At 36.7% G+C, this 24,390-nt stretch overlaps 2 protein-coding genes across 3 annotated transcripts in view; one reads left to right on the top strand and one right to left on the bottom strand.

Moving 5' to 3' along the window:
- Positions 1-1,003: 1,003 nt before the first annotated feature.
- On the bottom strand, positions 1,004-9,833 carry LOC117987181 (E3 ubiquitin-protein ligase MARCHF2-like). 2 transcript variants are annotated; one of them, XM_069502240.1, is made up of 4 exons: positions 9,724-9,833; positions 3,568-4,126; positions 1,960-2,112; positions 1,004-1,237 (listed from the first exon to the last, which is right to left on the bottom strand). In XM_069502240.1, exons 2-4 carry the CDS (start codon positions 4,051-4,053, stop codon positions 1,091-1,093), a joined length of 786 nt encoding a protein of 261 aa, XP_069358341.1. In that variant the 5' UTR covers positions 4,054-4,126; positions 9,724-9,833; the 3' UTR covers positions 1,004-1,090. The 2 variants fall into 2 exon arrangements, with proteins under 2 accessions (XP_069358341.1, XP_069358340.1); XM_069502239.1 differs by having other exon boundaries at positions 1,041-1,237; positions 3,304-4,126; positions 9,724-9,827.
- Positions 9,834-13,598: 3,765 nt separating this feature from the next.
- Positions 13,599-24,390, top strand: part of LOC117986997 (tachykinin-like peptides receptor 86C) — a 44,618-nt gene continuing 33,826 nt past the window's right edge. Inside the window, exons 1-2 of the mRNA XM_069502235.1 lie at positions 13,599-13,705; positions 22,973-23,168. Of these exons, the coding sequence (XP_069358336.1) occupies positions 13,616-13,705; positions 22,973-23,168 (286 nt within the window). The 5' untranslated portion in view covers positions 13,599-13,615. The remainder of the gene's footprint in view (positions 13,706-22,972; positions 23,169-24,390) is intronic.

Below are 24,390 nucleotides of genomic sequence, written 5' to 3'. Positions count from 1 at the left end.
TCACAAGAAAAAAATTAAAATTAAAATGTGTTTCGAACAAAAATTGCTATTTTCGACATTCAACGTAAGATTGCTATATCAAGTGGGGTATCATATGAAAGGGCTTTACTTGTACATTCTAAAACAGATTTTTATTTATGTTTATACATAATAGTTTTTGATAAATGTTTTGGGTCAGTCTGACTCGCACTTGAACGGTTTTATACTGACGTATATTATACTGATGGGTGTACAATCAAGCAATTTTGCATGTAAGTTTTCTCTATACAACGTGAACCCCCACTAAGAAAGGATTTTCAGAAATTCCACTGAACCAAACCGAATAAGATTTTGATAACCGCTAGTCATCATGATTCGAGAAGCTTTTAATCTCTTCACTCCCAGAATATTAAAGGTAAACTTTTCTCGTTATAGTTCATAACTTTTGTATCTATTCCTGGATGGCCTTTCATTTACATTGGCTTTTGATGCGGTGTGCCAGATTTGTTAGGTTAACCTTCATTAGGTTTACTCCAGGTCAAAGTATTGTTTTGCGACTCTCACAAGGTACCTATATTATTGGATTTCTCTCTATTTGATGGTTATTTATACTATCATCTTAGGCTGTTTTCCCACACTGAGGAATTAGCAGATTGTCTAAACATAAGCTTCGTCAAATCTCTTTCCGAAATCAGATAAACAACCAGTATCAACCAACAGAACCTGGAGAACTTTGTTGACATAGGACGTATTCACAAATAAAATAATGTATTTGTGATAGGCCTTATTCTGAAAATGTTCTATTCGGTAAACATACCTAAGATTTATTCAAGTTAAAAGGACTCAAATAAAAATACAATTGTGTTGTAAATAAGTTTTAATATTTACGATACGAAAGAAGTATTTTACTATTTCCTGCACGTTATGTAGGTAGGTATACATTGTATAATAGTTCTTTTACAAATTATTACGAACAGCGAGATTTTATTTATGTACAGAAAGTTATGGCGAGCTATGGCATTTGAACTGCAATTTGACTTGCAGTTCAAAGACAGGTCGTCTGTATAAGTAGAATCTTAATGTAAACGTTTAGGTGGGTACACTTCAGGAGTCAGTATAAATGATTTGCGATCGAATCCTGCGAGTGTTCTCCTTCCTCCGGGATCTGCAGCCTCACTTCGTAGTGGGATCTGTACCAAATCCACCAACCGAGTGCGTGACGAGTCAGAGCAGATACGATCCAGCAGTAGTAGCACACCTGAGAAAGGCATAACGCCGCTGGTCAATTCAGAACTTTAAACAAGAACGAGTCAGTTCTTTAAAGCAACAGTGAATAGGCATCTTCTAAGTAAACGCGTCCCTAGGTTTAACTGGAATGTGGCACAGCTTTAAAAAAATAAACGTTTTTCTTTCGTTCTTTCTTTATCTTATTCTTAGGCCACATCACTTACCATGTGCCTATCTCTTTATGTAAAAATGAATTGCTAAATGTGTTGCTGATCGCAAATCTCAAGAACAGCTGAACTGATTTCGCTTATTCTTTTTTTATAATATTCCTTGAAGTACCTACGAGGATGGTTCTTACGGAAAGAAAAAATTTAAAAATTTGAATCGACTGTTAGGCGGTACGAAATTCGCAGGGGCAGCTAGTAATGAATAAAAAATCTTTGGGTCAAATTGATAACAGCTCTTCTATTATTTTGTAGTCGAAAGGCAGTTAAAATGTTCTTAGTTTGATTTTAAACAAAAATATCAACAAAGATATCTTATAACAGCAAACACTAGGTGAATTGATGGTACTATAAATCTTAAACTTATACGCGACAGATTGAGATAGCAATCGGGGTATACCCGATTGCCCGCACCTGGTTAACGCGGAGGCTGTGCGGGGCGTTCCCTCTCCGATTGGCATCTCGACCCGACGCGCACTATAATTAGGTGAAGATCGGTAGAGCTGGAAAATTTGAAAAGTATGCTTACCAGGGTCATGCAAGCTAGGACGAAGGTCGAAGCTAAAGGCCACGGCGTCAACTGATCTTGAGCCATGAGACCAGCAAATGTCCGTCCCGTGAGACCCGCAGCGACAACCGCGATCGGTGTCATTATCATAATACCGAAGAAGTCGACCATCAACTATAAATATATCACAAAAACAATGTAAGTGTAGTTTCCGAAATACTGCAGCAATGGTATTTTAGCGTTTAAACTATCGTGAGTGATTTCCACTATATTATATAATATCTGTCCCGGCTTTACGACTAGTTTCGAACCCATCCGGGGTCCTTTTTCAAGGAAGTCAGTTCGCGCACGCGGCGCGGTTGTGACTGCGAGCTGCGCGTGCCGCCGCTGCCCGTAGAGTCCGTTGTGAGGGTGGCTGAAGGGGGGGGGGGGAGCTGCAGATCGTCTCCCGACAGTTCTTGCTGATCTTCAATCGTCGACTAAACACGTGAGTAAAGCCGGGACAGATATTATATATTACTACAATGGTATTCGTTAAATTCTTGAAAAGCCGGCAACGCATCTCGTCTTTGAACATACAGCACCAAAGGAACCGTCAATGCGTTGCCGGCTTATCTACCATAAGTACGTCAAATAATAAGTACAATAAATGATAGGTACACCAAGCTTGAACTCCTAAACAATTAATGGCACCTTAGAAATCGAACAAAGCTAGTCAACACAGCTAGATGCTTTATATTTTGACGACTTACATAACAGTATCTCGAGACTAAAATAGAATTTGTTCCAGTCAACCGAGGACTTTATATTGAAGAGAAGAAAAAAGGAGTTTACTTTATTTTATCTGTAATATCTTCAAAAAAGGGCACAGTCTTTACAGGCGTAAAAGGATCTAAGAATAGGGTTGGCTCTATTTTTAGATCCTTTTACAGGCTTAAATACTATGCCCTTAGCTTTATTTCATACTATAAGATGCCCGCGACTTTCTGGTCGCATGGATTTCTTCTTAAAAATCCCGTGGGAACTCTTTGATTTTCCGGGATCAAAAGTAGCTTATGTCGTTCCCCTGGATGCAAGCTATCGCTGTACCAAATTTCATCAAAATCGGTTAAACGGATGAGCCGTGAAAAGCTAGCAGACAGACATACAGACGGACAGACAAACACACTTTCGCATTTATAATATTAGTATAGTATAAATTGAAATATTATAAAATCAGACAAAAACAATCACTACAGTACCCATATTATAAAATGAAAATATGTTTGTTTGTTGTTCTATTGGTATGTTTGATTGTCCTTGTAAAAGTGTAAAATTTAAATAAATCGCATATTTGCCCAACTTCTCGTTTCTAATAATACTTACATGCTTAGAATTATTGCTAAGAATCCACATAACAAGCGACTTTAGAACGCCGAATTTATGTACGCGTTTGGTGACGTACTTAGTCCCACATAATTCACACCTAGACTTTCCGGATTCTGTCAACCATCTCTCCAAGCATTTGACGTGAATTCTACCAACAGTCCCTCTGCACGAACAAGCTGATATTAGCCGACCCAACTCAGCTGAAACTGCTATCCCACTGTGACAAATACGGCACATGTCTTCCATAGAATGACTGCTTACTCTCTCTTCTTCTTCAGTATTCGCAGCTACTTCTGTAACTTGCTTAAGAACTTGCACCTTTATTTCATTTTTCTCTTCTATAAGTAAGTCATCCCCCCAATCAACTGCATCAACACCAATACTTTTTTTCTGACAAATATTTTTCTCTATCTCTGGACCTTTCCGCTTTGGACTTCTTACTTTGCAACGGTGAGTTCGTTTTGATGTTCTTTCGCTTTTAACATTACTGTTTCCTATATTTTTGTTTTCTGTAAGTTTTTTACTGATTTGGTTATCATTCCCAACATCGTCTTTTGAATTACTTCCAATTAATGAATCAGCAGTATTCATCTTCGTGAATAAATCAATGTTGCTAGAACTTGCAGTTACTTCTTTATCAGTACTGATTATATTAACTTCTGGTATCGTTCCCGTGGATGTAGTACTTTTGCATTCCGAAACAATTTCTAGCATAAACGATCTCGTCGAAGTGTTTGGATACGTCATGATTTTTCTAGATTTGGTGTTCTTGATACCGAACAGATTTTGTGAACTATTTATTTCTAGATCAGAATTAGAGCTAAAAATTAATTAAACATGTGATTTATTACATTGTAACATTACAAATATAAATTCATTTGTGAGAACGTTTAAATATGTTCTTATAAGCTTCATTACCACTGGAGTAAAAAAGTAGGCAACCTATCTAAATATATAAAAGTAAAATGTGACTGACTGACTGACTGACTGATCTAACAACGCACAGCTCAAACTGGACGACATACTGGACGGATTGGGCTGAAATTTGGCAAGCAGATAGCTATTATGGCGTAGGCATCCGCTAAGAAAGGATTATTGAAAATTCAACCCCTAAGGGTTTGAAATTTGTGTAGTCCATGCGGACGAAGTCGCGAGCATAAGCTTGTTACAATATAAACGTAAAAACGGTATCGAATTACTAGCCACCTAGAAATTTTCAATAAGTAGTTAACTTCTTATTTAGTAGGTCATACTCATGGCATACTCATGGTCATACTCTTCGAGTACGCTTGTACCTACGTATCTATAAAAGCAGAAAGTTTGAAAAAACCTACCTGATTTGAGTTTCATTGTGTGTTTTTGATTTTTGTCGATTCGCTATATCGTTTTGAACATTAAACCGTCGTCGTCGCGCACTCGGCATTTTACAAAAGAATTTAGAATTTTTATAGAAAGTTTTAGTTATTTATGAGAGCCAATATTATTAGTTTTTTTTTGGTATATAAATGACAGTCATGACATTGTTAGAGTGAATCTCTAAATCACTGACCTCTACTAATAGATACAAGTACGCTAGACTTGCTATTGCCGACCTATTTTTGAAGTGACCGTACTATCCCCATTATGACATTGATAGCAGTAATGAGCGTCATGTGAGCGTATTCGGTAGGGCGATTGTCTAAAACCTGCATCAATAATTATCACAATCTCAATTGTTCTGATTGGCTGAATTTGTGCGATTCTTGTTGCAACAATGCATTGTAGCCAATAGTGAGCGAGCGTCAACCAATCAGAGGTGATTGCGATCGTGACATTGTAGCTGTCATTCTACGGCAAGGTGCAGCGGGGCGATTGTCTAAAACCTGCATCAATCATTATTACAATCTCAATTGTTCCGATTGGCTGAATTAGTGCGATTCTTGTTGCAACAATGAGCAACAATGCATTGTGGCCAATAGTGAGCGAGCATTAACCAATCAGAGATGATTGCGATCGTGACATTGTAGCTGTCAAACAACCGTGGTAGGGCCACGGAACTAAATGTCAGAGATGATTTGAGAGCACGAATACCATTTGATACAAAGTGTCAATTTGATTCCCGGTACGCTCGGACCTGGGTGAAGCGCTTTGAATCGGCATAAAAATAACTGTCATTTTGTATAGCACACCTTATCTAGCGTATTTACTTACTTATCTATAACTGTGCTTTGAAAAGATTTAACCTTTTTATATACAAGAAGGTTTCTCATATTTAGCATTTCTTTTTAGAGATGTTTTAGAGGACACATTGATTCTCTTTTTGAGTTCGATAACGGCAGTGGTCCGACCGCCGACGATGAACGAGAAACGAGTAGAACTAGAAACTATAAACGAGTTGGAGATCAGCGGGAAGCGAGTGTGTAGTTTCGATACTTATGTCACCGAGCTATAAGCGAGTGTGCAAGTGCGACTTGTGCGAAGTATGCTATAAATTAAAAATATTCATTTTCTGTATAACGTAGACCGCTGCTGAGAAAGAATTTTTAGATATATCACGCAGGCGAAGCTAGGGGGCGGGTCAGATGGTTTATATAATACAATAGCTTTTGCCGTGACTTTATCCGCATGGAACCAAGTTCTTGGGAATCCCGTGTATCTATCGAAATCTTGGTATCGTAGCGTAGTACACTGGAAGTTGTGCTGTTGTCTTGAACCGCTACATGCATAGGAAAGCTCCCTAATCACTTTCCTTTCCCTTAAAATTGTGAAACACGTATATTTCTTCATTTGCAATTAAAAAACAGATGCCATACATCTAGTGGTTTGATCTTCGACCTGTGCGTTGCTAGATCAGTCAGTCAGTCACATTATAATAAGATATTTTGATTTGTTTTATTTTAAAGTTTGTATTGCTTTAAGCACAGAAGCGACTGGTTGACTTTTTGTAAGTAGATATGTCCGTAGTGCCATGCCCTGGAAATGCTGTGGAAATTCGACGTACGATAAACACTCCTAGCGCCAGTTTATGTGATAAGCTCAACAGAGACGGTCCTCTGCTAAAGCTTTCGCCTGAAAGTTTCGCGCGTCGGAGTGTCGAATACTTGGACGATTAGGTTAGATCGTCCAAGGTCGAATACAATCCGTTGAATTTAGTTTGATAAGTGTTTGTTGATGACAGTTTGACTGTTTGTTTTGTTTGATTGGCTTTTAAGAACTACTAATGTTTACTTGGTAAGTTTAATTAATTGTTCTGAGTGAAAGTTTTAATTGAAAAACTCTTCAGGTTGGGAATCATCTAAATATATAAAAGGAAAAGGTGACTGACTGACTGACTGACTGACTGACTGATCTATCAACGCACAGCTCAAACTACTGGACGGATCGGGCTGAAATTTTGCATGCAGATAGCTATTATGACGTAGGCGTCCGCTAAGAAAGAATTTTTGAAAATTCATCCCCTAAGGGGGTGAAATAGGGGTTTTAAATTTGTTTAGTCCACGCGGACGAAGTCACGAGCATAAGCTAGTTACAATCTAAAATTAAGTCAAGTAAGTACTTATATTTTACATCAAGTTTCAACTCAATCGGATGAATCGTGGTAGGTAGATTATTTTGACGATTCAAAAGCACTTGTAAAAGTTTAATTGAATAAAAATATATTCTATTCTAATGATACGCGAACACATAGATAACTAGCAAACAGATAGACACAGATAGATAAATTCTATTTTCTACATTAATTATTTAATTATTCTCGGTTATTCTTTATTAATTAATCCAAAAGTTTACTTTTTATTAAATACCTATTATGGTTTTAATTTATATAAATAAGTTCCCGCCGGACGCCGGCGAAGTCACGGGCAACAGCTAGTTTTTAATAAAAGTTACAGATTTTTATTATGATAAATTGAAGGATATTCACTGAAGGAAGCACTGTCATTATAGAGCCCAAACCGATTTTTCTTTTCATAAGTCTGTTTAAGCATGCTTCTTATTGAAACCAACGCAACTTAGCATACTTGGCTAATACCTACTTCGGGTTAACATAATATAGGATAACTTTTATCCCGAAAAACAATTAAGCTACTTTAGGATTGATTTGTTTTGTTAATTTTAATCCACTCTCTCTCTCTCTCTCTCTCTCTCTCTCTCTTATTTATGTTCTCTACTTCTTATTTATAGACTTGAAAGTTGAAAATGGCCAAAACCAGAGGACTGGCCAAAACCGGGGCTCCTACCCTAAATGAGTATTTTTGACCAAAGTTTTTATGGAAAAACATGTAGATGCATAAATGTTATGTCTGCAAAACTTCGATGTATGATTCCACAACTTATTCAAACCTTTTTTTACAAGAGTTGTATTATACTATCAGGTTGATTTCATGTAAGTGAATTGTTTGAATTCTCAGGAATAGTTTTGGAGCTAGAGAATAGACGTACTAGACACCTTAATCGCTAGTAGCAACTATAGGAGTAGGTAAATCAATTGCGATCATTGTTAAAGCTTATAGCAAACAGTAAATTTTTAATCATAAATTAAACATATCATAATATACCTATATTCTTTCCTTATTAGTTCGAATTTCAGTTCGATTTCGGTAAAAAAATGTTAACTTAAACTTCTTAGTACGATGTCAGTCTAGTCCACTGGACTGTATACCTTAAGTAGCTGGATGAAAAAAGTGGAGGAGCGCGATTAGTGGTACACCCTCGTAAAGGTCTATGTCCAGCAATAGACGCAAATAAGTAGACGCAAATATAATAAAGATAATGGTGACGTTATGTTAACAACAGTAACAATATAGTTTTTTAACCCCGCCCACGTAGCAAGCGTTTTGGGTCGTACCATTTTATTTTAACGGAATGCGTGTTCCTTAGTTATTAACTTATTAGTTCGTTGGTTTCCATGTACTTACAATCGATCACCACAATTTTGTCTTAAAAATTAACTAGCTTATGCTCGCGACTTCGTTCGCGTGGACTACACAAATTTCAAACCTCTATTTCACCCCCTTAGGGGTGAATTTTCAAAAATTCTTTATTATTGGATGCCTACGTGCTACGTCTGAATAGATATCTGCATGCCAAATTTCAGCTCGGTCCGTCTAGTACTTTGAGCTGTGATCAGTCAGTCAGTCACCTTTTCCTTTCATATATTATTTAGATAAATAATCGTCTACTTATAGCCCTTGGGTATAGTACGAACAAACTTTTTTCTAAGCTGACTTCAAAACAGACAAATCACTTCTCGAAGAAACGTGTGCGACTCGCTTCGCCTGGTGGCTTGAAGTTTGAAATAGAATTTCTACCCAACCTATCATTACGTAGAATTTCTTAGAATGTTCACGTTAGAGTTAGAACTATTCTAGTCAAACCACTTCACTTAATAAAATTGTAAAGTAATTTAAACTGCGGTCGGTCGGTCAGAAAAAGTAGTTCAAATCCAATTTTAGAGCTTCGATGCGATGGGACTTGGCGTTTTAACTGAACTTTACCCTTTGTACGAGTTTGCACCTCTCATATTAACATATCAGCAGTGACATAAAAATATAACTACAAAGAAATACAACCTTATAAATCTTAATACCAAGCAAAATTAATTAAGTGCAATTAAACAAATTAACAGGGCACAATTGGGCAGGACACATAGTTCGTAAAACAAATAGACGTTGGGGTCTCAAGGTGCTGGAATGGCGACCTCGTACCGGAAGACGCAGCGTTGAAAGACCCCCCACTGTATGGACGGACGACATCATACGAGTCGCAGGGTGCCACTGGATTCAGGCGGCGCAAGACCGTGGCGTGTGGAAGTCCCTACAAGAGACCTATGTCCAACTGTGGACGTCTATCGGTTAATGATGATGATGAAACAAATTGATATAACACGCACGCTCCAATCGTCTGAGCCAAAGTTAAAAATTCTCGAAGGCCATTCGAAAGATCATTTTCCGAGATACTGCTTCGGTCGCGTTCGTAAAAACTTTCCTGACAGTTGCCACGTGACTTCCGTTCAAAAAGGCGGCAACCACAAGTGCGACAAAACTCATTAACGTTAAAAGCTGCTTTTCCACCAGAGATGTGCCACGTAGCGAACAGGTCAAACCTATGTGACCGTTTCTACCAATGTGTAATGTAACAAACGACATATTGTGTCATATTCAACCTTTATGCAATGCATTAAGATTGTGTATGATATGACACATATCGTCTGAATCGTCCTGTAAAGAAGCCCCTATCTTGACTATGAATTCTAGTCTAATTGCATGTGTATGAGTTCTGCAGAATTGCAATTTTCGCTTGTAATAACTCCCAGAGTTTCAGAATGGAAAGTAAAGAAAATTTACATTTATCTGAAATTCATATTTTTTAAGTATAATATCACTAACTGCTTCCTTATTGAAATAACAAACATGTTCCGTTAGGGAACTTTTATTTTACCTTTTACTTATTACTTTTATGCACTTCCACTAGTTATATAAAAATCACTTGGACGGAATCACTTGGATGTAACTAGTTTGAACGGCTCTCCTGAAAACCTTTTTTTGAGTTGTGTCATTATTCATTCAAAGCAGCGTTACATCAACGAAAGCCCCTAGAACATTAGAAAAATACTTTTTAAATTGAAAGATTTTTTAAACCTTTTTAGTTTTAACAAAGTTTGACTTGAAAAAACTCATTTAGAAATCTAAATGCTTACTGCGAACAGCCGTATAAAAGGAGAATTTTTAACGACCTATCCAATTATTATCATTTAATCATAATAATTATATATTACTAGCTGATGCCCGCGACTTTGTACGCGTGGTTTAGGTTTTTAAAAATCCCGTGGGAACTCTTTAATTTTCCGGGAGAAAAAGTATGTCCCTCTCCAGGTCTTAAACTATACCCATGCAAAATGTCACGTCGATCCGTTGCTCCGTTGCGACGTGATTGAAGAACAAACCAACAAACAAAACACACTTTCACATTAATTTTTAATATGAATTTAAACAATTGAACGTAAAAATTACAGATCGAAAATATCATCTAAACCACCACTTTCACATTTATAATAGGGGTAAGTAAGTAATATAAGTATAGATTTGATGTACTGCTTGGATTACGTCCATTAATACGTCTGTATATAATTGTCAGTAGTTAGATGGCTCCTGAAGTCTGCGTCTGTATGGTCTATAATCTATTTGCTAAGCCGAAATTCAGCTTGAGGTGAAAATTAACGCAAACAAGCTTTCCAACTGCAGCTCACAGAGCTTGTTATGTTTAACTTGAGCACAAAATTACAAGGCAAAGTTGCACTGTGACACAGGCTTGTTGATTTTGAGTTCATATTGAGCATGACATAATTTAGGACTTCTGACCATGGATGAGCTAAAGCTGTGATATCCTAGTGGTTAAGACTTCCGCCTTCTAATCGAAGGTCGGGGGGTTCAATCCCGGGCACGCACCTCTAACTTTTCGGAGTTATGTGAGTTTTCATTAATTAAATATCACTTTTTTTAACGGTGAAGGAGAACATCGTGAGGAAACCTGCATGCCTGAGAGTTCTCCATAATGTTCTCAAAGGTATGTGAAGTCTGCCAATCCGCACATGGTCAGCGTGGTAGACTATGGCCAAAACACGTCTGTGGCCAAGACCTTTCTAACTCTGAGAGGAGATCCGTGCTCTGTAGTGAGCCGGTGATGGGTTTATCATAATGAACCATGGATGAAAGAAAGGTACTATACTCTATTCGCGAAAAGAAGTTAGTATAGATGCTCTCTCTGTTACGAAATCCCATTCAAATGATGAAGGCACTAATCTCAGTGGGCGCTAACCATTTCGAGTCACCAACCAATCACTGTCATTTATCAATCACAAACCATTTTGATGAATATTTAGTCACTTCTAAAATATTTCGAATGTAAATTTATTGCTAACAATAAATTATTTGTTTTCTGGAACAATAAAATGATAATTCGTAGTTCGATGAATTTTAATCAGACGTTCTTTGTATTAGGTACTTACCTAGTTTTCTTTAATAAAGCAAAGGAGACATCCAGTGGGAATTCTATGCAAGGAAATACGCGCGGAATCTCAATCGAATAATAATTATGTTATATGGCAACGTTAGGGCCAACGCATACCGACCACGGTACGAATATAATATAATTGAATATTAAGTATTATAATATTAGGTGATGCCCGTGACTTCATTCGCGTGAGTTTTGGTTTCTAAAAATCCTGTGGGAACCCTTTGATTTTGCGGGATAAAGATAGCCTATGTCCTTCTCCGGGATGCAAGCTATCTCTGTACCAAATTTTGTCAAAATTGGTTAAACGGATGGACTGTGAAATGCTAGCAGACAGACAGACAGACGGAAAGACAGATAGACACACTTTGGCATTTATAATATAAGTATGGAAAGTATGGATCAAGAATTTTCGTAGCATTCGTAGTAAAGACGCTACGCGTAGTCTTCGCGTAGCGTATACATCTTCTTGTACCTACTGACTTGCCCCGGCATCACAAGGGTGGGATGACTATTTTATAGACTACTAGCTGCCCTGGCGAACTTCGTTCCGCGTAACAGTCGATTCAAATTTTTTAAATTTTTCTCTAAGAACCATCCTTGTACTTCGAGGAATATTATAAAAAAAGAAATGGGGTATTTGACTACAACAAAAATAAATTATATCTCAGTGATTAATTCCTTCCAAAATACGTGAAATAACCATTTTAAATTATCGATTAAACTAAAAAAAGCACGTCAAATGATTGTGACGTCACACACCAGTATTTCATAGAATCTCACATACTAAGCGCGCGTTTTGACGTTTGATAAAAAGTTACTGATTTGACTAGTTGTCAAATACCGTATTAGCGAAATCGGTTCAGCTGTTCTCGAGATTTGCGATTAGCAACACATTTAGTGATTCATTTTTATATTATAGATAATCTCTACCCTATAAATGCGAAAGTGTGTTTGTTTGCTGGTTTATAGGTTTGTTGATTTATTGAATTATGGTTATAAAAGACCTGCAGAGTAACATATTGGGCTACTTTGTATCCGAGAAAATCAAAGATTTTCTACGGGATTTTAATAAACTAAATCCACGCAGTCGCGAGCATCAGCTAGTACCCAACTATGTACTTAATAATATAAGCCTCCCTCGTGAAATGTGCTAAATGATTGTGAAACTAAGAGAAATTATAAACAAATACAAACTACAAACAAAGTATTATTTTAATAATATATTTTGTGGTAAAAGGCAGATTGCGTGCGTACTTTGTGATATTTAAAACATGTTTAACGTTTTACTGAATATTTTCTCTTTTTTTCAGATATTTCACAAGCTGCCACATAAAAAAATCTCAATTGCAAAGAATAACAAACAGAATTTTCGAGTGTAGGAAAAAGTGTTAAATGGACGGTCGGTATGGAGCGACAAAATAAATGGACTCTCTTTTTTCTTTATCCGAAATCCGAATACTAGCTGGCTTGTCCTATCTTTGTACGGATGGGTTTAAGTATATATAATAGTCGACGCATTTTAAACTGAGTCGTCGAATTATCTGTCTGTTTCGCTCGCACTTACCTACGACCTGTAAGTGCGAGCGAAACAGACAGATAACTCGATGCCTCGGTTTAAAATGCGTCGACTATAGTAGGACTGAACAAAAACTGTCCGTATATTTAAGAGTAGAATTTTAGATACTACAATTAATTTTTGCCCGGCATGCCGGCATGCATTAAAAGTTGCAACGCGACTCATGCATGCTATCTATTGTGCTGATGGTACTATGTCAGAAACATTAATATAAGTGCCAACAACAGCTGTATATTTTTTCAAATCAATCGGATGAACGATGCCCGGACGTATAGTAATACGAATGAACGAACACTCAAACATTAATTTTTATATCACTATCACTACCCACAAAAGTGTGTTTGTTTGTTGGTTTATTGGTTTGTCAATGGATCAATGTGATTTTTTAAATGGATATAGTTTACGACCTGCAGAGTGACCTGAGAGTGAAAATCAGAGTTCCCAAGGGATTATTAAAAGCATAAATCCACGCATACGAAGTCGCGGGCATCAGCTAGTGTTAGATAATTATTATGATAAAATGATAATAATTGGATAGATCGTTAAAAAGTCTCCTTTTATACGGCTGTTCGGAGTATATAAAATTTTTCAAGAACTTAAGTATAACTTTTTAAAAATAATTTTCCGAATGCTAATAATTGAGTTGTGAGTTAGTAACAGTTTACGAAATGAAACAGTGAACTTGTGAGTGTGTAAAGTGTAATCTTTTTTGACTAATATAATGAAGATTTTGGGGACAAAATGGATGTGATGTCCAATATAACGTTGCTGAGAAAAAAGTTTTACGCCTCCGCAGACTTCAAGAACCAGACTGATAGGAGTGGAGTTGAGGTAAGATGATAGAGATAAGGTATATCTATGTCCGTTTTACGACTTTGAAACCATCCAACCCAAACCAGTTTCATTAGAAAGGCAATAATGCGAAGATGGTTTCAGAGCGTATCCACTAGTAATATTATAGATGCGAAAGTGCCTCTGCCTGTTACCTTTTTACAGCCCGTCCGCTTAATCTCGAAGAATTCCTAACGGATTTTTAGAATTCCTAAATCCCCGCGGACGAAGTCACGAATCACGATTATCATCTGGTAAATTACATTTTATAAATTCTTTAATTATTATCCATGCCGGTAATCGAATCTTAGTCCTCTCGCTCATAAGTCCCAGCGCTCACCACTGCACCAGGAAGTTAATTATTAAAATTAATAGAAGTAGTTATTTAAATTTTCTGGATATTTTTCAAAAAATATAAATAAATCGGCAGTAATTTAATATTTATTTAAATTGATGGTCGTTTTATTTGAAATAAGCTATTAGCAGCCAATTTCATAGCAAAAGGCAAAACCAATAAAAGCTCTTTAAAATCTAATCCAATACGACTCGACGCGACAGAATGATCAAAGGAGTTGGCCAACCATTTCGAATAGTAAATTAAATTCTTTTCCCCGAAAATGAGACCATAACAGATGGTCCTTATGGGTGCGTACCTAACAAGGAAGGCATTATTAGCAACAAGAAACGTATTTATTAGACGAATTTATTTTAGGGACCTACTGGAACCTATTTTGGCTCGTTCTCATCCCACGGAAACAGCATGTTATTTGGGGGAATCGTTTTTCGCAGGATTTTATATGTGTCGATGCTAGCGTTCATATACAAGCATAGGTACTATATGCGAGATCTTAACCTACATAAAGAAGCCGAAAGAAAGGTTTTTTCTTACTCATAATGTATTCTAGAGCTCATTGATTAGAGGACCTACAATCTATTTGTTTATTCTTTTTTAAAGATTCAGTGAATTTGACAATTCAAATGTAAGTAGATAAAAATTTATTTCAATAAAGATATTTCTATTTTATTCTTACCTTGAATAATTAAACTTTTGAATAAATAAAGAACAACAATTTTGACATGGGTTCTATTGCAAACCCAAAAATAAATATTACTATAATTAATAGGAATTTGGAATTTGTGTACTTTAGGTACCTACCATATTGTAGCGTATTTCATCAACAAATAGTGAAAACCGACTCATAATAATTGGGTATTTGACTCCAATTTTTTTTATTACTTTATTATAAACTAGAATAAAAATAATGACGTAAACTGAAAAAACTAATTAAATCGATCAAATACAAAAAAATATTATAAGCATTTAAATATTTCTGATTAGACAGAGATAGCCCGTCACACTCACATCCCGATTCGTCCTGAGCCGTGCGTCGATAGATTAGTCAAGTCAAATAGTCACCTTCTCCTTTTTAAAATACATACATAATAAGGTTTTTGATGAAAACAATTCCAAGTTGTGTCCGATTTGTTTGCAGTCTCCGTACCTTAATAAACCTCAGTCAACTAAATTGAGGTGTGCATTTCCAAAGAGCGTTTTAATTAAGCTTTATATAGGCGAGCTAGCTTACGTCCATGACTTCCCTCGCGTGGACATCACAAATTTAAAACCCCTATATTTTAATCCCCTTAAATTTTCAAAAATCCTTTCTTAGCGGACATCCATGTCATAATAGCTATCTATCTCTTTCAGCCCGATCCGTCCAGTAGTTTGAGCTGTGCGTTGATAGATCAGTGGATCAGTCAATCAATCAGTCAGCTTTTTCTTTTAAATATTTCGATTTGGAAGTTTTATAATAAAATTGATAGTGAATTAATTGTTACAAGATTGGCTCTTGATTAATCGGAGCTAGGTATATAGTGAGTTCAAAGTAAGAATAGGATACCATAGCCATTTTCTTTTTCGAATCAATCATCATCATCATCATGATCAACCCATCGCCGATTTACTACAGAGTACCTACGGGTCAATCGAAAATTTACACAATAAAGTTATGCTAGTGAAAGTCCGAAATGAACGATTATCACAGAACAATTCAGACTTGTACCATTACGACTTTGTACATCTTAGGTTTTACTGCAAATCCTAGGATTTACCGTAGTTAGAGTTTTTACAGTTAATATATTGCGTGACACGTGATACAAAAAGTAATTTCGCAACAAAGCAACTAAATGTATTGTGATTTGTTCCACGAAGAAAATTATCGTCGTTATATTGCGTCGCCATTATTTAGTTCAATCACAGTACATAATTATTTACTTAATTACGCAGATTGCTTTTATAGACGCTGCCTACTGCTTTTGTGTGTTTTAGGCTTTGTTGTTATAGCAACTTCGTCTGCACACGACCAATTTCATGTAAGAGATCCATTTTTTAGGGTTCCGAAGCCAAATGGCAAAACGGAACCCTTATACATTCGTCATGTCTGTCTGTCTGTCCGTCCGTATGTCACAACCACTTTTTTCCGAAACTATAAGAGCTATCCTGTTAAAACTTGGTAAGTAGATGTATTCTGCGAACCGCATTAAGATTTTCACACAAAAATAGAGAAAAAACAATAAATTTTGGGGGTTCCCCATACTTAGAACTGATACTCAAAATTTTTTTTTTCATCAAACCCCTACGTGTGGGGTTTCTATGGATAGTTCTTCAAAAATGATAGATTAGATTTTCTAAACGGAATAGATTGCGCGAGAGACACTTTCAAAGTGGTAAAAAGTGCAACCCCCCCCCCCCCCCCCCCCCCACCCCAACAACTTCTAAAATAAGAAAATGATAAAACTAAAAAAAATATATGATGTACATTACCATGCAAACGTCCACCGACAATTGGTTTGAACGAGATCTAGTAAGTAGTTTTTGATTTATCGTGCAAAATGTCGATAAAATACGATTGTAGAACGGAACCCTCAGTACGCGAGTCTGATTCGCACTTGACCGGTTTTATCTATAAATGTTTTGGCCCGTCTATAGAGACGGGTAATAAATGGTGTCCAATTTTATGCCGACTCAATGCATATTGATGTCTGCTTTAGTGTTAGTGCACTCGTCTGTATTCTAATTCTTCTCTTCGCCCGTGAAAATTCGGATGGTTTCGAGAAAAGTTCATTTCATTCAGACACATTTCACCCTAATCTTTGAGGGGCTGTTTTCTGTGGGTCGTTTTTTCAGTAAAAAATAGTGCCACCAACTTATCTGTTCAGATGACACTCTAGTGGCGAATTTGGTATCGTTTTGGTGTCGTTAAGAAATTTACGAAGAAAGAATGGAATCAAGATTCATTCTACATAGCGAAGATTCAATATAACTTATAATATTACAATTCGCCGCGTTCACTTAAGACAGGGTCGCCATGAGGTGTGCGGGGTAAGGGGAAGTATTGCAATCAAAACACGTCCACTCTGTTTGACGTTTATTTCGTTTCTCTCTCAAACACATATATTACTTAAGGTCTATGCTACACTATCTTAGGGCTATACCACACCACAATTAGTTGGTGCCCGCGACTTCGTCCGCGTGGATTTTGAAATGGCGACTGATGCGACTCTAGTTCCAATTTTGCCCACCTGAACAGATTTAGTTGGTGGCTGTGTACGCAGGCCCGTAGAAACTTAACAATAGTTTCTTAGGTGCTTCATGTTTATTACTCATGAATGGAGTTAGCCCCAAAAGTTTACACGAAGCCACCAGACAGCCTTTGGAACGTGCCAATGTATGATTAGAAACACTAACACGCCATTGAGACTTTATTGGACCATTTCAAACAATTAGATTTGACCTACATCCCTTAGACCCATTTCCACGAGGCGTTTAACACCCGTTTAGTTAAACATTGTACCTAATGCTGTTCCTTTTTGGTAGCTGACATACGCGATTTTCAAAAAGGATACAAAGAATGCTACTGATTCTGTACCCGTAGTACAAGATTTTACGTCTCACCACACGAAACCAAATTCGAGAGTCGAAATACTTCCGCGTTACTGTAAAATGGACCTAAACAGCCTTGAATTGAAGTCAAATATTCAATGCCACTGATTTTAATTTCGCAATGTTGCCGCTTGGAGCGCTGGTTGTAGAAGTGTAGACAAACTTGAGCTTTAAAACAAGGCGTATAAGATCCAGTTTACTGTAACGCGGAAGTATTTCGACTCTCGAATTTGGTTTGGTTTGGTGAGACGTAAAATCTTGTACTACGGGTACTGAGCACAACCTAATTTCGCATCCTCTTCTTACTAATGTACTTAATATGAAAAGGACAGCCACAGTTTGACAGTTTTAAATTTAATTTAGACCTGTCAAACTTCGTAACTTTAGCTGCCAGTCGAGAGCCAATTGTTTAAATTTATAGCGTGCCCTAAAATTTAGAGTCTTCAATTGTAAAATTTATGTTCCGTCCTTTTCTAGCAATATTAAAAAGAAAAAAATGAAGACACTCTAAATTTAGTTTAGAGAAAGACAACGAATCGACTCCTGTTCAATTAAACCATGGTTAATTGCTAAAACTACAACAATTTAAGAGATCCTCTAACACTTTAATTGCCGAATTGCGAGTGCGAGAGTCTGACTCGCACTCGAAAGGTTTACAGACTATACTAGCTCATGACGATTTCGAAAATCACTTCGCCACAAACCACTACCTAGGCTGTGTTCTGCCAATAGCTATCAAAGGGCCGGAAGATTTACCAGCACTTTATTAACCCATAATAAGGAACTGCGAATGGGTAGATTCTAGCGAGAAACAATAAAGGGTCGGCTCTATTCGTTTTTACGTGATTGACTTGTCTTCTTTCAAATGCCATGGAGTTTTCGAAACGGTTATCACAAAATCTTCTCCAGCTATACATATAAAAAGGAAAAGCTAACTGACTGACTGACGGATCTATCAACGCACAGCTCAAACTACTGGACGGATCGAAGGGTAGGTGTTTGGAGCGCGCTCCATACCAACAAATTAACCAATCAAACACAATGAAATTTTGTAGATCCGCTCTACAAAATCTAAATATGTATATAAAATGAAAAGCTGACTGACTGATCTATCAACGCACAGCTCAAACTACTGGCCGGATCGGGCTGAAATTTGGCATGCAGATAACTATTTAGACGTAAACATCCGCTGAGGTAGGATTTTTGTAAATTCAACCCCTAAGGGAGTAAAATAGGGGCTTAAAATTTGAGTAGGCTACGCGGATGAAGTCGTGGACATAAGTTAGTAGGTAAATAGGTACTTAAATATATAAAAGGAAAAGCTAACTGACTGACTGACGGATCTATCAACGCACAGCTCAAACTACTAACCGGATCAGCCTGAAATTTGGCATGCAGAAGAAAGGGTTTTTGAAAATTCAACCCCTAAAGTGGTAAAATAGGGGTATGACTGTGTAATCCACTCGGATGAAGCGGGCATAAGCTAGTATAGTATAAAGTAGAATTCAATATACACCGCCCAAGTCCAAAATATTTTGGATCCGAATCACACACAGTGCTTATTTTTCATCCCAAAAAAGTAGGATTACCTACCTACTCGAAACATAAATTAAGTATATACTAGCTGACGCCCGCGACTTCGTACGCGTGAACGTAGGTTCTTAGCAATCCCGTGGGAACTCTTTGGTTTTCCGGGATAAAAACCTATGTCACTCTCCAGATGACATAGGTTTTTATCCCGGAAAAACTTTGCCTATAACCGTGCAAAAATCTCGTTAATCCGTTGCTCCGTTGCCACGTGATTGAAGGACAAACCAACAAACCGATAAACCAAGAAACCAACAAACTAACAAACAAACACACTTTCGCATTAATAATAAGGGTACTGTAGACACCAGACAATAGACATTACATTGAAAGTTTAAATAAAACACAAAACTTCTATGTATAGACATTGCTTTAGTATGCTAAAGCACGAACGCGGACCAATCAGAAGAGAGAGAGCTAAATCTCCCATAAGAACAAAATTGAATTTTGTTCTCACATCCTGTAAAGCCAATTTTCGTTTTTCGTATAAAATATGATGGCCTAAGAGTCAGCACGTGCCAGACTTTATTTTATAAAAAAATAAGGTAAACTTCAAAGTAGGTAGGAATAATACCTACCTACCTACAAAATCTAATTTTTTATATTTTTTTCGGAGTAGGTAGTATTAGAAATCACGTCATGCATTGCCAAAAAGTGTCGTGGGAACCCCCGCCAGACACCTTAATACTTAACGTTAATTCTATAATTATTATAATATATATAAAAAACCGGCCAAGTGCGAGTCAGGCTCGCACAATGAGGGTTCCGTACTACCGTCGTATTTTTTTGACGTTTTGCACGATAATTCAAAAACTATGATGCATAAAAATAAATAAAAATCTGTTTTAGAATGCACAGATGAAGCCCTTTCATATGATACCCCACTTGATATAGTTATCTTACTTCGAAAATTGAAAATACCAATTTTTAGTTTATGACCACAATTTAATTTTTTTGTGTGATGTAACCACAAATTCACGGTTTTCAGATTTTTCCCCTAATGTCTGCTATAAGACCTACCTACCTGCCAAATTTCATGATTCTAGGTCAACGGGAAGTACCCTGTAGGTTTCTTGACAGACAGACAGACAACTTATAAGGGTTCCGTTTTTCCTTTTGAGGTACGGAACCCTAAAAAGGAAAAAGTGACTGACTGACTGACTGACTGATCTATCAACGCACAGCTCAAACTACTAGACGGATCGGGCTGAAATTCGGCATGCAGAAAGCTATTAAGACGTAGGCATCCGCTAAGAAAGGATTTTTGAAAATTCAACTCCTATAGGGGCTTTTATAAAATAAGGAAGATCTGGCACGTGCTGGCTCTATGATGAAAATAACTTGTGCAAAATTCCTCTTGCGGTCCTGTCTATAACACGCAAATGTCACTGAAAGCATTCATAAATAAATAATTGTTGGAATCTTGTCTGGGTGGAAAATGGTTGTGATTCTGAGCACAACAACGTCAATGTAATGAACTGGAATAATTTTAATGTTAACATCATGTATAATTTGAATGTTTATTCATTAACCATTTGCACACCAGGACCTGGTAGAATGTGTAAGGCAACTCAACTGATGTAAAACCTATATGTATCCACAATCCAGCGAATAAACGTATTATTTATTATTTATTAACTAAATTTTAGAGCATTTGCATCCTCTTCTTACTAATATAATATGAAAAGGACAGACATAGTTTGTCAGTTTTAAGTTTAATTTAGAGCCGTCAAACCTCGTGACTTTAGTTGCCAGTCGCGAGCGTATCGTTTAAATTTGTAGCGTGCACTAAAATTTAAAGTCTTTAAATGTAAAATTCATGTTCCGTCCTTTTTTAGCAACATCAAAAAGAAAAGAATGCAGATACTCTAAATTTATTCTAGCGAATCAAACAAAACGAAAAAACAGAATGTCGAAAACAACAGAATCAGCGCCAATGTCTGAGTTAGATAATACAAACCTGAAAGCTTTGAAGCGTAGTATAAGTGAACCGCGCTTTATCATACTGGATTTTACCTCTATTCAATTTGTACCAAACCTTTTGTTTATTTATTAAAGGACTTTAATTGTATATGCAAAAAGCAAATCTGCTTGTAGGGTTCCGTACGTCCGAACAAAAACAGAACTCTTATAGGATACTCGACTCGTGTGTCTCTCCGTCTGTCACAGTCAATTCGCTCCAGAACTACTGAATCGAATAACTTAAAATTTAGTCATAATATTAGGTTTATTAATTTCTAGGACCCAAACACGGATATTATGTAACGCAAATATTTTTTTTCGCCCGCGACTTAATCCGCGTGGACTACACCAACCCCCTATCCCCTGGGGTTGCATTTTAAAAAATCCTTTCTTAGCGGATGTCTAGGACATTATAGCTATCTGCATGCCTTTTAGCCCGATTGTGCGTTGATAGATCAGTCAGTCAGTCAATCCTTTTATATATTTAGATCAGTAAGTAGTCAGTCAGTCAGTAAGTCAGTCAGCTTTTCCTTTCATATACCTATTTAGATAAAGATAATAACAATAATAAAATATATTAAGAAAATCATTCTGTTTGATCTTTAAGTCCTCATAATATTATTATCTCAGAATCATAAACTTATTATACTAAATCATATCACTGCTCAGAATGTATATATTTTTTGGATTGTGCCAGTATTCTTAATAGGCACCATATTGTTCAATGTCAACTTCTTTCCGGCCTTCAATTTGTCACTTCCATGTTATTAGTCATCACTGTAAGCTAATGTTTTTTCTCTTATATACACTCTCGACTTTTACGCAGTATATAATATTCCTGTTTTCCTCAATTATGTTGGATACTTGTCCCCAAAGTTATGTTTTTTCGATGATATACGAGTAAGTTGACCCTTGACCGCGATCTCATTTGTAAGTAAGTGACAATGCAAAATGCTTGCCGATAAGTCTTTCCCAGTAGGGTGGTAGGTGATAAGCATTGACTTATATATTACTTCGTAAGGACATGGCCATATTGAACAAGCAAAATGGCACCGACTCATTGGTCCTAAAATGTTTATTTAGCACCAATGCAACCTCGGTGACGTCTGGATTTCAAACGGGTCGTTCATTAGAGGTGGCGCTGATTTATTTGGTTCCAAAACCGTGATAAATTTTGTTCGCTTGGGCATATCTTGTCATTTATATCGATGGTGATAAGTATAAGCACGGTTGAAGCCTCCCACCGTAGTGTATACTTACGTATACCTAACTGCAAACGGCGAATGTGGAATAATTTCACATACTTATTCTCTGCGGATTTGCATAGTTTGATTATTTGAGTCCTACGTCAATGGGACCGTTAAGCCTAAATTTTGAAGTGAGTAGGTAGGTCTTATAGCTGACATTCGAGGAAAAATCTGAAAACCGTGAATTTGTGGTTACATCACACAAAAAAAATTAAATTGTGGTCATGAACTAATAATTAGTATTTTCAATTATCAAAGTAAGATAACTATATCAAGTAGGGTATCATATGAAAGGGCTTCACCTGCGGATTCTAAAACAGATTTTTATTTATTTTTATGAATCATAGTTTTTGATTTATCGTGCAAAATGACGAAAAAATGTGACTGTACTACGGAACCCTCGGTGCGCGAGCCTGACTCGCACTTGGCCAGTTTTTTTATGGAAATCAATCCGCAGTCCAAAGACACGTAGATCTTTAAACGCGTGCAAGCCTGAAGTGAAAATTAATGTGCAATTTTAATCCACAGGTCATCTACACTTGGGAAATGGATTTCAACCGAAGTCTCCTGGCCGCAGCGACGGTGCTGGTGCCGAAGAAGCCCACCCCCTCCCCCTCGGCAACAACGATGCCTGTGTGGGCGCACAACTCCTGGGTGTGCCTCTTCACGGCTATGTTGACTATCGCTATTGGGGGAAACGCCATCGTTATATGGATTGTTACAGGTAATAATCCTTAGGGGCACAAAGTTTAAAAACAACCGGTCGAGTGCGAGTTGGACTTGTACCCGAATGGTTCCGTACCATCGTGCAAGAAATAACACTTTAATTTTTTTAAATTTGCATGGTAACCATTTTTTTATTTTATATACATATACATTTACATCATTTTTTTTCTGCAATTTAGTTAGATAATGTGGCTAATTCCGTTGTACACAATCTCTAAACTAAACTAAAATAGCACGTCTAAATATATTGCTATCCCTTTCATAATGTTGCTTGCGGAAAAGGATAGCATTAGATTTAGACCTGTTAATTTAGTTTAGTTTAGAGATTGTGTATAAGAGAATCGGCCTCATTGTAAATATGAGTTATGACAAAATATTATATTACCAAGATTTTAAGATATTATAAGTTTATATAAAGTAGTAAATGAAACTCTACATAATTAGGTATTAAAACACGAGTGTAGCCTTTATTATGTACCCGTTTCATAAACTACTATTAGAGTACACTGTCGCATTAGGACTTAATAGAATACTAATTTTACATCTAGTATTTTTAGGGTTCCATACCTCAAAAGGAAAAACGGAACCCTTATAGGATTTTTCGTTGTCTGTCTGTGTCTGTCTGTCTCTCAAGAAACCTAGAGGGTACTTTCCGTTGACCTAGATTTTATGAAATTTAGAAGGTAGGTAGGTCTTATAGCACATGTAAGGGGGAAACCGCGAATTTATGGTTACAATCGAAAAAAAATTAAAATGTGTTCATGAACAAATAATTAGTATTTTCAACTTTCAAAGTAAGATTACTATACCAAATGGGGTATCATATGAAATGGCTTTACCTGTGAATTCTAAAACAGATTTTAATTTATTTTTATGCATAATAAATAGTTTTTGATAAATCGTACAAAATGACGAAAAAATACCACTCTAATAAGGAACCCGCGGTGCGCGAGTCTGACTCGCACTTGGCCATTTTTTCCCTCAGTTCATTTGACATCCCACTTGATACAATAGCAAAATTTAAAGATCCCCACTTTTTTGGATCCGTTAGGTCAATTTTGTTCGTATAAAAGGTAGACTATTAATACCCGAACCATAACGTTGAATCAAGTTTAGCAGCTACAGTGGAACACACATAGATAAAACATACATACATACATAGACTGCCAAAATCATAACCCTACCTTTTGGCTTTGGCGTAGTCGGGTAAAAATAAATTC

Source organism: Maniola hyperantus, chromosome 12 (assembly GCF_902806685.2).
Source record: "Maniola hyperantus chromosome 12, iAphHyp1.2, whole genome shotgun sequence".
In the NCBI taxonomy this organism is placed as follows: domain Eukaryota; kingdom Metazoa; phylum Arthropoda; class Insecta; order Lepidoptera; family Nymphalidae; genus Maniola; species Maniola hyperantus.
This window is presented reverse-complemented; position numbering and strand designations above follow the sequence as displayed.